The sequence below is a fragment of the Priceomyces carsonii genome (genome assembly GCF_900007245.1).
Source record: "Priceomyces carsonii strain CBS4050 genome assembly, scaffold: Debaryomyces_carsonii_scaffold_2, whole genome shotgun sequence".
Taxonomy (NCBI): domain Eukaryota; kingdom Fungi; phylum Ascomycota; class Pichiomycetes; order Serinales; family Debaryomycetaceae; genus Priceomyces; species Priceomyces carsonii.
Window position 1 is genome coordinate 1,603,887 of NW_026946675.1, and position 13,503 is coordinate 1,617,389.

General features: G+C 36.0%; 7 protein-coding genes across 7 annotated transcripts; 4 read left to right on the forward strand and 3 right to left on the reverse strand.

The window, feature by feature from the left end:
* Nucleotides 1–427: 427 nt before the first annotated feature.
* PRCAT00002325001 (RNA-binding ribosome biosynthesis protein) lies at nt 428–2,932 on the reverse strand (the record flags this gene model as incomplete). The annotated part of the gene is made up of 1 exon (XM_062952178.1): nt 428–2,932. One exon carries the CDS (start codon nt 2,930–2,932, stop codon nt 428–430), a length of 2,505 nt encoding a protein of 834 aa, XP_062809106.1.
* Nucleotides 2,933–3,182: 250 nt separating this feature from the next.
* Nucleotides 3,183–3,437, forward strand: PRCAT00002326001 (uncharacterized protein; the record flags this gene model as incomplete). Its single annotated transcript, XM_062952179.1, has 1 exon — nt 3,183–3,437. One exon carries the CDS (start codon nt 3,183–3,185, stop codon nt 3,435–3,437), a length of 255 nt encoding a protein of 84 aa, XP_062809107.1.
* A 133-nt stretch (nt 3,438–3,570) lies between these two features.
* PRCAT00002327001 (uncharacterized protein) lies at nt 3,571–4,380 on the forward strand (the record flags this gene model as incomplete). The annotated part of the gene is made up of 1 exon (XM_062952180.1): nt 3,571–4,380. The coding sequence occupies one exon, from the start codon at nt 3,571–3,573 to the stop codon at nt 4,378–4,380; it is 810 nt and encodes a 269-aa protein (XP_062809108.1).
* A 21-nt stretch (nt 4,381–4,401) lies between these two features.
* RAD50 (MRX complex DNA-binding subunit) lies at nt 4,402–8,343 on the reverse strand (the record flags this gene model as incomplete). Its single annotated transcript, XM_062952181.1, has 1 exon — nt 4,402–8,343. The coding sequence occupies one exon, from the start codon at nt 8,341–8,343 to the stop codon at nt 4,402–4,404; it is 3,942 nt and encodes a 1,313-aa protein (XP_062809109.1).
* Nucleotides 8,344–8,467: 124 nt separating this feature from the next.
* Nucleotides 8,468–9,703, reverse strand: RNA1 (GTPase-activating protein; the record flags this gene model as incomplete). Its single annotated transcript, XM_062952182.1, has 1 exon — nt 8,468–9,703. One exon carries the CDS (start codon nt 9,701–9,703, stop codon nt 8,468–8,470), a length of 1,236 nt encoding a protein of 411 aa, XP_062809110.1.
* A 525-nt stretch (nt 9,704–10,228) lies between these two features.
* On the forward strand, nt 10,229–10,387 carry TOM6 (Tom6p; the record flags this gene model as incomplete). The annotated part of the gene is made up of 1 exon (XM_062952183.1): nt 10,229–10,387. The coding sequence occupies one exon, from the start codon at nt 10,229–10,231 to the stop codon at nt 10,385–10,387; it is 159 nt and encodes a 52-aa protein (XP_062809111.1).
* Nucleotides 10,388–11,252: 865 nt separating this feature from the next.
* Nucleotides 11,253–13,361, forward strand: POX1-3 (acyl-CoA oxidase; the record flags this gene model as incomplete). The annotated part of the gene is made up of 1 exon (XM_062952184.1): nt 11,253–13,361. One exon carries the CDS (start codon nt 11,253–11,255, stop codon nt 13,359–13,361), a length of 2,109 nt encoding a protein of 702 aa, XP_062809112.1.
* Between the last annotated feature and the right edge of the window lie 142 nt (nt 13,362–13,503).

A 13,503-nucleotide genomic window follows, 5' to 3' on the forward strand; every position in this document is an offset into this window, starting at 1 on the left:
TTGTCATAAACCGGTAAAAAAAATCAAAGATGTGGCAGCCAAAGCTGTTCATATTATGTTGGGAGGTGGGGAAGGTAGTGGTAAAATACACGACAACGATTGAAAGGTTTAGTGTGGGTGATAATTAAACAAGAATTGAAATATAGTTTGCGAGCATGATTTAAACTCCTTAAGTAGCTTGGCGATGCCTCGTGTAGTCGGAGTAGTCAGACATAGTTTACGAAAACTCTTTGCCCATTCAGCCTTTTTTATTCTTAGTATTGCCTGAAGATCTATTATTACACAAAATGGATATATTATAATATATGGGTGTCTTCTATGAATGAAACACTATGCGATAGATGGACTATAAAATTTGAATTAATCAGCAGGCGAAGGCTTGTCAACCATAATGGGATCTCAAGGGATCTGAACAATTCATCATCACTTACAATAAATCTTCCTCTTCTTCCCCGATATCTATTTTTCCCTTACCTGCAAGTCTGGTAGCTGCCAACTCTCTTGTTGCCATTTGTTTCTTGACACGTTCCGTCATTTTTGTTATAGCTGCATCAGGATCCTCCGATTCTTGTTCAGCGAAATTCATCACAAGCTTACGACCAAGAAGATGGACTCCTTGTAAGCGATCTATAGCAGTTTCGGCTTCTCTTGAAGTCGAAAACTCAACGAATGCGAATCCTCTAGCTGATCTGTCGAACTTTTTAGGTACCCTTACTGACTTCAATTGGCCAAACGCACTGAAAAGCTCTAGAACGTCCTTCCTTGTAGCTTCGAAGGGTAAATTCTTGACAATGAGTTTGTTAGACCTGACCAAATTTTTATTTGAATTCTTACTTTGAGTAGTCTGGCGATGTGATAATTTCAATTGCAAGCGGTGGCCATCAAATATTTGTCCATCTAACGTTCTTATGGCTATTTCTGCTTGTTCTTTTGTCCTAAATTCAACAAATCCAAAACCCATGCTTTGTACCTTTGATTTATCATGAGGATCAGGTTTGGTTTTAACGAGGGCAACAACGAACCCCAGAAAAGACTTGAATAAATCACTTAATTTATCGGAATTAGTTTCAAAGTTGAGATTTTTAACAAACACAGATACCGTCGGCCCCTCTAAGTTTTCATCGTCATTGTGATCAAACAAAAGATCATTCGCATTGACCTTTGCTTCAATGGCTTTTGGTATTGAGTCCTTCGGTAAATTCGTTTCATCTTTGGGATCGGCATCTTTTAAAAATAAACCTTTTGGACCCTTCTCCAAATATAGAATGCTCTTGTTGAAACGTCTATATGATAACTTTGCAAAAGCTGCCCTAGCACTTGGTAGATCTCTAAACTCCACAATTGCAATCGTGCCTGAAGGAGGCATGAGTATTCTATTAAGTTGCCCGTACTGCGAAAACATTTCCCCTATGTCTTCATTCGTTGTCCCGAAAGGAAAATTTTTAACTAATATAATTTTATCTTCCCTTTCCTTTTTATTGAAAGCGGTGAGATCGACACCTCTATCTTCAAAGTATTTACGAACATCACCAATAACATGAGCCTCAGCTAGCGCTTGCTTCACTGCAGAACTTGAGTTTTGCGGATCAATCAAATCTGACTTTGCGACACCCATTTGGCTGGCAACAGATTCCAAAACTGCATCTGTATTCATGTATAACGAATTCCAGCTAAATTGGCTCTTTGATGCCTGTTGCTTCTTCTTCAATTCCCTTTGTTTTTTCAAAGGCAAATTCTTCATATCAAATTCATCCAATCTGTGGTCTTTCTTTTCGTCTGCGGCCAAAATGTGCAACAATCTACCTTGGAAAATCTGCTTATCCATTTCCTGATAGGCAGTGACAGCATTTTGATTGTCAAGAAATTGCACATAAACAAATCCTTTTGATTTTCCTGTTCTAGTATCTATAGCTATATGAACTTCTTCTAGGGGCCCAAAAGTTTCAAATAAATCACGAAAATCATCCTCTGTCGAGCTGTACAAGATGTTTCTCACAAATAGCCTTCCTGTTTGAGAAATCTTCTGAACTGTTGCATCCTCCGAAGATTTAATTATAGGAATCTCTTCTGCGTTTCTGAATTCCTGCTTGAGATTATTAGAAGCGTCTTCATCTATGCTCTCAATCTGTGTCTTCGAATCTTCCTCAATGTTGGGATTGTTCTCCTTCATTCTATGTCTCCGTAACTTCAACCAATCAAGATCTGAAATGTTTTCATCAGCTGCTATATTAAGATCCTCAGAGGTACCAGTATGTGGCGTATTTTTTTCAATTTCTTTTATGTCTTTTTCTTCGTCATCTTCAGATTCTAATTTTCCATACTTAAGCTCCTCGTATTCTTCATCACTATCATTCTCAGGAATCATAGTTACATCTTTCCTTATATTTACATTCGTTGGATTAAATGACGAACTTGCTTCGTTAGTCTGGTTTGCCGAAGGCTCACGCGTTGGCATGATATCATCACTAGCAGTAGTTCTTTGCAAATGAGAAGGTTTCATAACCTCCATGAACTCCTTCAAGCGAGGATTCTGTTCAATTTCCTCATCCAAAGTTGAACATGTAGTTTTTCGTTTTTTATTTCGCTTCTCCTGTTCTTCTTCTATTCTTAATAACCTTTCTTCATGTTCTTGAAGCCTCTCTTCTTTCCTCTTTTTTTGTTCCTTCATAGGTAATGGAACATCTGAGGCTGAAAATGACTTCGCTGATTCCACATCAATACGAGCGGTGTCTATGAATGATTTGTTGAAATATTTTATTGCCTCTGCTGCATCCTCTGCTGACTTGTATCCTATAAATGCAAACCTTCGTGATTCTCCATTTCTCTTTTTCATTAATTTCACATCGGTAACTTGACCCTTCTGACTAAAATGAGATTCAAGTTTACCTTCCGTAAGATATTTAGGGAGGCCCTTCACAATAATCCTTGACATGTTAATACTTCTTACTCAGGGATCTTCTTAAGACTATCTCTGCCAGTCTCATCGTAAGAATACCAGAAAATTAATTGTCTGTCTGAGCCGCATTTAAATTTTTTTTTTTTTTTTTTTTTTTGGTGCTGTTCTGCTTTTTGCAATCATATATGTGTACATTGTCGCGGCAGTCCTGGCGGCAGATATATTTTAACGTTACTCTTTTGATATTCTTATATCTTTCAGCCAATTTATTTGAAGGGGAACAGGGATGGAACTCCTACGTCACATTGGTATCTTGTTTGAAAATGACATAACCTTATCAGACACTATACTTAAACTCAGAGGGTTGTTTATTTTATATATTCTTTTTGTTGTAATTACAGGTTATAATATTTTATCGATAGCATGTTCTATCTGTTTCTGTTTATTTTGCGAAAGTACAAATAGTTTAAAGAGAGCAGCAGCAGCACTGTTTTGGGATCTATGTCTCTACTTCATGGTACGTATAAATGAGCATATGTAAACTTAACTTTAAATATAGAATATTAACAATATAGAAATTGAACAATGTTAAAATCAATATTACAGGCGATGAAATAGATACCGATTCAGCTATTGTTATAAGTAATCATCAGTCGCTAGCGGACTATATAGTTATGGCACAACTAGCAAAGTATTCAAACTCGGGCAAGCAAGGAATGGCTACCATCCCAAAGAAAAACGATAGGCTTACGTTACCAAGGATTAATTTTTTTTCTTGGTTTCTAATATGGAGTGTTCCAAAAATCAAGATTTTATTTAATCTTGCCAAATGCGATGAGAATTGGGAGTTAGATAAACCTCTTACAGAGCTTGTCTTTGATAATTTATTTAAAAGCAAAAGACCAGAATGGATAATTCTTTTTCCAGAAGTAAATATCTGGACAGAAGAGGCATCGGCATTACAAAGAAGACAGAGCGAGAAATTTTATCTCCCCGTCCTTCACAATATTTTGTATCCTAGATTCTCAGGTTTTCAGAATGTCATATCCGCTATTAATGCCAAGTACAATTTCAAATTTACAAAACTTTACGACGTTACTTTGAATTACTACAGAGCACCAAAAAACTCTTGCACTTTAGATTGTCTCCAACCGGTCAACGATAGGCCTCGATGTCCGATCTCTTTAATAGAAGCTTTTGCTAGTAATTCAGATATAACCATAACAGTCAATGTGAAGACTAGAGCCGTTGCAAGGATCCCAAACAAAAGAAATAAATTGGAAAAGTGGTTGGAGAATGTTTGGATCGACAAGGATAAGCTAGTAACTCGCATGATTCAAGCAGATCGTGAAATTGATAATTGCAAACAAATCAAAACAAAATCTATAGTTAGTCCATCTACTGAAGTTCTTTTTCACGAACTCACGGATGACTTAGTACCCGGTGAGAAGGGTATAATCATTTCAAACAGTCAAGGCTATTAAGATGCTGAGATAGACCAAATGTCAACCTTCTCTTATTTTGCTAATCGGGAGGCGGTAAATGGTTGACCTTTGATTTTCATCTCTTTGGACTCTATAGAAGTGTTCTGCAAATTGATCTCCATTAATATGACTTAAAAATTTCTCGTCATGAGTAATAACAATAAGTTGAAAATTTCTTTGAATCTTTCTGAACGAGACAATTTGATTTAACGCTTGAGCTAAAGATTCGGCATTATCATCATCCAAGTTAGTAGTCGGCTCATCCAAAGCTATCATTCCACAATTTATTCCAAAGCATTCTGCTAGCGCGAGTCGAATCAAAATGCTACTCAAGACTTTTTGTCCCGCCGAGCAACGTCCTCTCATGTCTAATTCAGCATTTGATTTGTACATGACGACACGATAATTATAAGATCTATTCCCTTTTGCTTGAATATTTACGTCACTCTTAATTGCAATCGTATCTATATCTGTCCCTTTATAGGTCTGAGACCATAATTCATTCAACGTTTTATTAATATTCTCCATTTTTGAACTATGGTATTTCATTATTGCATTATCTAATGCTTTTGAGTAGGTTTGGATATCGTTAGAAATTAAGAGATTTGCTTGCAACTTTATCCATTCTTCATGGTAAAATTTGTCAACATCCTTGTATTCAGATTCTAGTTCTTTCCTTATGGATTCAGTCTGATCTTTTAGTTGTTTAATTTCACCTGATTTACTCGAATATTCAGAGTTGAGTTGGATTAATTCTTCTCTTATAGAACTGGATAAAGTGTGATATTCTTCACGCTTTGAAGTAGCGTCATCGATTTGTAAATTTGAAATTTGTTGCTCAATCTTATTTTTTTCCAGCTTGAGATCTTCATAATCAATATTTGCAATAATATTATGCTCTAGTTTAGAAGACTGAGCGACATCATTCTCAAGTTTCTTCATATCATTCTCTATGCTTGAGACTTGTAGCTTGCTTTCTTCGATCTCAATTTTAATCTTTTCGATTCTCTCATCATTTTGAATGATGTTTGGCTTATCACGATTAATGAACTGCATTATCCGATTGAAAACACTAGTGTAGTTTGATAATAAGCTTTCAATTACCTTCAATTTATCAGCGGTTTCACCTTCTTTCTTATTATTTAAATTCAGGAGGGTTTCTAATTCACTCTCTTCTTTCATTTTCTGTTCTTTCAAGTTAGCTAAAGTATCTTCGACATTCGATTTCTCAAGTTTAACAGCTATAAGAGATTCATTAGTCTCCAGAATATTTTCAATCACGCTCTTTCTTTCAGATAAAGATTTTTCTAAGTGACTGATCGCCAATTTAGAGTCTTTGATCTTGTTCTCGAGTCTAGAAAGATCTCGCTGCACTTCGTATTTTGCTTCAGTATTATCGGCAATTAAGTGCCTCAATGTCTTAATTTCAATATTCTTTTTCTGTTGCTCTTCTTGCAAATCCGAGATGGAATGTGAAGATGCTCCATAAGTTTCAAGCTCATTATTGAAAATATTAATCTGCTCGCCAATTTGATTAACTTCATTATAATATCTTCTTATTTCTTCTACTTTTCCTTTTAAAGATGCTAGCACTTGGTTCTTTAACTCGAGGTCTTCAAATGTACCTTCTATTTCGTCAAGCTTTTTGGTCACAGACTCAAACTTATTCTTATTTTCTTCCATTGATTTTATTAATTCTTTTTTATCTTTTGAAGCACTTCTGAAGGATAATACATCGTTACTAATGAGTCTTAAACTTTCTAAATCTTTTTTAGCATTCTCAAAATCACTCTCGAACTTTTTAGTAACTTCATCTTCAAGGCTGTTTTTTAAAAGGTTAATAAAGGCTTTTAAACCAGGCTCATCAAATGGACGTTGACACAATTGGCAATGTTTTTCACGTTCAGAAACTTCAATCGCTTTGATTTTAAACTGTCTGGAGACTTCAGCAGTATTTAAATTCTCGTACGTAGTGTTGTAATCATCCTCGGCTTCCAGTAAGATTTGTTCAAAGGACGGAATCTCATTAATTGAAATCATCTTGACAATCTCTATTTCTGACAGTCCCAAGTGTTCTTCAGTCTTTCTTAGATTTAGTTCATCAAGTTCGATAGTAGTCTTAAGTGCACTGGATTGCTTTCGAATCATCTCACTTTCACTTTTAACATCTTTTACTTGATCATGTGTCTTTTCAAGATTATTATCGATGATGCTCTTACCGCTTTCTACGGCGAACTTTTGGCCAGTAAATTTCTCGAAGTCTTTTTGGATACTTGCAATTAGCTTCTCCAAAAAGCTTCTTTTGGCTTTCAGGGAATCTTTCAAAAATGAAAGCCTCGCTCTAGTATCGGATTGCTTGTTTGACAAATTAATTTTTTTATTTAGAATTTCCATATCATTCTCAAGGACACCCAATCTTTCTTTATCTTTATTTATCTTTTCATTTATTTTACTAAGCTCATTGAGTTCTTTAGTCTCTGTATATTTTTGAGTATTAGATTCGAGTTCAAGTTGCTTACTATCGAGCTCATCTTCGTGACTTTTTAAACTCTCCAATCTCTTTTCAAAATTGGAGATCTTTGAAAGGCTCTTGGAAATGCTTTCTTCATAGTAAGCTTTGCGTTGATTTTCTCTTGCAAAGGAATCTAACGTAATCTGCAATTTGTTTTGCAGTAATTTCTCAGACTGCCTATTTTTCTTGATCATATCAGTGGATTCTTTCCGAAGTCTCTGTACATAAGAGGTTGAATGATCCATGAAATTTTTATATAAAGTGAGCTTCTCATTAATGTCTTGATCACGATTAATTTTTTGGTCAAACTTGAATAGCCCATTGTTTTCGACAATAGTACTTTCCAAATTGATTAGATCTTGCTGGAAGTCCTTTTCTTTTGACTTCAATGAACCATCTAATCTATTTAACTCATTGAACTCTTGAATCAAGGAATTACAGTTATTCTCATGCTTAAATTTCGTTCTTTTCAATTCCTCAATGCTATGTTCCATATCTTTTATTGTATTCTCGAAGTTTATCTTCTTACTCACCAAATTTTCGTAGGAATCATCTAATATATCAATTGTGGTCTCTAGCCGTTCAATCTGTTGACAAATTAGCTTTCTAGAATGATTGAGCTGATCAAATTGTGCTAAAGTTTGTTGATATTCTTGATGCGTTTGGAACAAAACCTCTGCTTCCTTGTCCTTTTCTTCAATCTTTAACTTTACATCAGCTACATCATTGTTTAAAATTTCCAGCAAGTTTACAATCTCATTCAAACGACCTTGGATCTTCTTGGCTCTCTCTTTATCAATTTTCAAATGGTTAACACTTTGTTCGATTAATTTTATATCAATCGTCATGTCCTTTTTGATGGTTTTTAAATTATCGAGAACTTTAGTAAACTTGGAGGCTTCAAATATTTCGTCGAACCTCTTCTTCAATACAGATGCTTCACTCAAGGGCCACAAGTTGTCGTCTTGATGACAAAATATAACATAATCTAAAACTGCCCTCGAAGCACCAAGGTGGATTGGGATTCTTGCATCTAACTCGGCATTCTTTGTTGAAAGTGTTTGCTTGTTGCCCTTTTCAATGATAGCCAACTGCCCTTCAAGGGTCTTGAAAGTATTAGAGCTCGCTTTACCATTGGATTTTTTTTTTGTTAGCTGCATTGATCTAGTAGTGATCATTGATCTACCCATGACATCTTTAAAAGCTAATTTTACTTGAGCAGTAACGTTGTTTCGCCCGACAATCTCAGTGTCTATAACGAATGCTCCTCCTTTAGAGTTTGGCGGTAAGTCTCCAGTAGTTGCATACTTCAAACACTCGATAATCGTAGTTTTACCACACCCATTCTGCCCGCAAATGAGTGTTAACGGAAATCCAAATTGGATGGTTTCCGACCTCTCACTATCGAACGACCTGATACCTTGTATCGATAGCTTGAACAAGCTTGACATCAGACACCAAAATGACCTATCACTATCATTGGTTTTAACATCGCGAAAATAATTCAGTAGCATGAAAATACTTCTACAATGGTAATAATAATAACTAAAATTGTAATGGATTAATATAAATACTTTAATTAATATGAGCTTTAGCCAATTCATTAGCTATCTGGTCGACATCTTTGTCTGGTCTCTCTGCTTTGCCAATCAAGTCTTCTTCTAATTGATCCAAGTCAGCATCATTCTCTAACACATCTTCTTCAGCATCCTCCTCTTCCTCCTCTTCCTCTTCACTATCGCACTCTTCTAACTCATCTAGCTCGTCTATCTCACCAAAGCCCCTATCTTCAAATATGGAAATTATCTTTTTGATCTCATCACAATCTTCTTCGAATCTGTTGCCATTCAATTCTAATAGTTGTAGGTTTGGCAAATTATCCTTAATAGCAAAAGTTAAAGCCTCCAAACTATCTTGTTCAAGCTCGTTAAATTGTAGTTTTAGGATTTTTAGTGTTTCCTTGGGTTTCTCGTTAAGAGCATTAACAAGAACTAATGAACCCTTAGGGTTCAACAAAGAGTCATTGAGGTTTAATTCGGATAACTTATCCCATTTGCTCAATGATTGAGCTATAGCTTCAGCTCCACTGAGAGTAATGGTATTGTCTTGAAGATCTAAGATTTTAAGAACTTTACTGTGTGATAAACCTTGCGATACCAATTTTGAAATGCCAGCCGGACGAATACCATTCTGGTACAATTTCACAGTACTCAAGTCCTTATGGTTTCTTAAGCCAATGCTCAAATAATTAATAGATCCATTCTCCAACCTATTTCTACCACAGATAAAAGTCTTCAACGAAGATTTGTTTGCTTCCTTTTTAGCAACGTAGAGCTTAAATAAGGAACTACCTATTCTTGAGCCAGCAAATGGTCCCATACCATTATTTGATAAAATCAAATGTTCGATCGAGATTGCTTTCGATATAAAATCTTCAATAGGATCAATTGTTTGCAATCCGAAGGCATTATCACTTAAGTTAATTAATTTCAAGTTTGGTAACTTTAACAATGCTGGTAAAAGGAATCCCAATGACTTTGGAATCTCAGTGTTCAATCTTCCTGTATATATGTCAGAGAAATCAACTTCAACTAGAGTATCCTTGTGTTGTAATATTGTCTCACTCAAAGCTTTAGATGCTTCGATACCTAATGTGTTGCCTGAGAAATCAAGCTTCTTTAATTCTTTACGATTACCAAGATCTTCTAAATATGGTTTAATATCATCTTCTGCATTGAATTTTAATTGCTTTCCAGCAATGGAGTACGTATTGCTAGAGTTAACACCCAAATCAACATCGACTGTAGCCATTTTTGTTTTCTTTCTATTCTGAATGTCTAAATGGAACTAAATTGAGACATATTAGACTCAAATTAAAAATAAAGCTGATAACACGTGACTTGAGGTTTCGTCCACATTTAAGACAGAGATATGAAGATGCTTCAAGAGGTTGCAGGTAGTATAAAGGAACAACAATGGAACTGAAAGCCATATGAGTTACGCCTTCTATCCTAGTAGAGAAAAATGGTATAGTACGTTCCATTATTTTGGGGAACTTAGTCAGAAAAGATAGCAAGTGGGATCTCTCTCAGAGAGAAAGCTGAAGGCCATTTAATTGGGAGGCTACATTTCAATGCACATCCAGTTGTATCATTCTAACTAGGATTTTGTTGGGTCCTCTTCAATATCATATATTGACAATAATAAAACGAAAAGCAGTTTTATCTTTCTCGTAGCGTGCTCAGGTGACTTTTAATTTGAAGTGAATTTTTAAAAAATTTCTTCGTAGAAATAGCAAACGAAAGACTAGAAGAGCAGATAAAATTGAAATTAAATATGTCAGGTAGAGGTGCAGCACAACCACAGGAATCTTCAGCATTTGAAAAATTTAGAGCATCCCCGGCTTTCACTGTTGGTTTGAACGTTGTTTTGTTTGCCGCAGGTGTTGCATTGATTCAATCGCCAGTGATGGATATGTTGGTTCCGCAATTATAAGGCAAGAGTTGCCAGTATGACTCCTTTTTATCTATAGCTGTGTGATGTGGATTTCACAAGATTCCCCTCAAACAGTTTACTTTTCCTATGGGAGTTTTCTGAAGAACTCTGAGGAACCTTCTGAAGATTGGTTTAATAAGTGTATATACGTTCCCAAAAATCTTATACGTCAAAATGTATGTTATTTTAAAGAATAAGAGACAAGCCCTCTGGTATGTTACTGTAGATCGCCGGCTATCTAAAGCAACTGATGAGCCTATTACTCGACTCGACTATGTCATTACCAAATATTAGATAACTCTTATATTTTCATATCGGGAATGAACTTTGAATTTCTGAGTTTAGCTACATAGTGTGTTGAATGTGGGAGAGAGATATCCAAGTAAATATTAAAATGTTTTGGTCCGTCGACAAAGATGGGAATCCAGTAATAAATAACACGGCAAAATGCTATGCGACGAGAAAGTTCAGTATAATTAATGTCGTGAACAATGTTGCTCACAAGAAAACCCGATTTACGTTGATTCCTTTAACAAAGTCTCAAAATCTCAACTCAGACATGGTTCTCTGATCATATATCCAGCTTTTCCAATAACTTGAGTATATATTCCCAATGCATACATAAGACAAATCAAGACGTGGTCATCAGCTTTTGTGAGCCGATACATACGCCACGCTATATCTTGTTACATGTCGTTTTATGTCAGCTAGTTTTTCTTCGTGGTGGGGATCCTCGGTAAAGTTTTACCTCGGCAAGAGAATGATTTGTGGAGTATGAAAAAAGATAGCATATAAGAAATGCGGCCCCTGCCATCATTGAACTATCGCATCATAAACGAAGACGATTAAGAAGTTATATTTCAAGATGTCTGCTTATAATACTGTTAATTCTGCTCCAGCACCAGATCCCAAGAATTTGATTCAGGTTGAGAGGGAAGCTTCCAAATGGCAACCTCTTGATATGCATAGCTTTTTAGAGGGCGGCAAAGAGCAGTCTGAAGAATTCAGATCAATTGTTCAGCAGTTGGAGAGGGATCCTGTTTTGGCAGTTACTCCAAAATCTTATGATATGACTAAGGCACAACAAAGAGAAGATACGGCTAGAAGGATTGCGAAGTTGGCTAAATATCTCGAGCTCGAAGGGCCAAAGGCATTTAATAGAAGATTAAACATTCTTCAGTTATTGGATCCACAAACAGGTACCAGGGCTGGGATTAATTTAGGTTTATTTTTGCATTGTGTGAGAGGTAATGGAACTGCTGAGCAGATCAAGTATTGGACTTACACCAAGGAGACTGCGTACCTCAAAGGTATCTATGGCTGTTTTGGTATGACTGAATTGGCTCATGGCTCGAATGTTGCAGGTTTGGAGACTACTGCAACATTCGACAAATCCACTGATGAATTTATTATAAACACGCCCCACATTGGTGCAACAAAATGGTGGATCGGAGGCGCTGCACATTCATCAACTCACTCTGCGGTATATGCTAGGTTGATCGTTGATGGTGAAGATTACGGTGTAAAGACCTTTGTCGTTCCTTTAAGAGATTCCAATCATGACTTGATGCCAGGTGTCACTGTGGGTGATATTGGTGCTAAGATGGGTAGAGATGGTATTGATAATGGATGGATTCAATTTTCCAGCGTTAGAGTCCCAAGATACTTTATGTTACAAAAGTTTTGTAAAGTTTCCCGGGAAGGAGAAGTTGTATTACCTCCCTTAGAGCAGTTATCTTATTCTGCATTATTGGGTGGCAGAGTTACCATGGTTCTTGATTCCTTTAGAATGACTGCAAAGTTTGCCACTATTGCATTAAGATATGCTATTGGCAGGAGACAATTCAAATCATCTTTACAATCTGACGGAGAAACACAATTATTGAATTATCCATTGCACCAAAAGAGGGTACTCCCCTCTTTGGCCTTCGCTTACTGCACGTCTCAAGCTGCCTGGAAGTTGGGTAATACCATCGAATCAACTCTTGATGAGTTAGATCTCGCTGTGGAAAAAAACGACATGCGTGCTGTGATGAAATCAATCGAAGCTATGAAGTCATTATTCATTGATTCTGCTGCTTTGAAATCCACTTGTACCTGGTATACGGCTGATGTGATTGATCAAACGAGACAAGCATGTGGTGGCCATGGATACTCATCCTACAATGGTTTCGGTAAAGCATATAATGACTGGGTTGTTCAATGTACCTGGGAAGGGGACAATAGTGTTTTGGCTATGTCCGTTGGTAAGCCACTTATAAAGAGTGTCCAAGGTATCTTGAAAGGAAAGCAGGAAAGAGGATCTTTATCATTCTTGAATAATATTAAAGAATACTTGAATGACAAGCCAGTTTTCACTTCTATTGAAGATGTCAATGATATTAAAAATGTATTGAAAGCTATTGAAGTATTGATCATGAGATTAACGTACCAAGCCTCAGAAACCGTTAAGGAACTGAATGGAAATTTTGATACGGTTGGTGCTGATTCAATTATTCTTTCAAAATTAACTGCTCACCATTACATCTTGAATGAGTATTTAAAGAAGGTTGGAGAATTCGAAAACAAAGATTTGCAGCCTTATTTATTATCATTAGGAAGGTTATATGGGTCGATAATTGTTTTGGAGACCTTCTCTGGTGAATTTTTAACCTATGGAGTGTTACCACCAAAGTTGTTCTCTCAATTAACTTCCAAGTACATTCCCGCCTTATTGGAGGAGATAAGACCAAATGTCATTGCTTACACTGATTCTTTCCAACTCACTGATATGGTTCTTAACTCGGCCATTGGTAATTATGATGGTAACATTTACGAAAACTACTTTTCTATCGTTAAGGCACAAAATCCATCTGATCCGAATTGCAAGGCTCCCTATTCGAAAGAATTTGAAGATTTCTTGAACAGGCCTTCTAAGGATGTGAGAGAAAGATTTGAAAAGTCTCCAGAGACGGAAAAAGTCTTATCAAAGTAATACCAAATCTATGAATTGTACGCACTTTGTTCATATTATTTTACTGAAAATATTTAAAATTATGTTTAGAATTTTGACTAAATGAGTTCTTGTAGTACTTCAAGCATGTATTATTTTATTTCAAGTACATATATAACGTAAC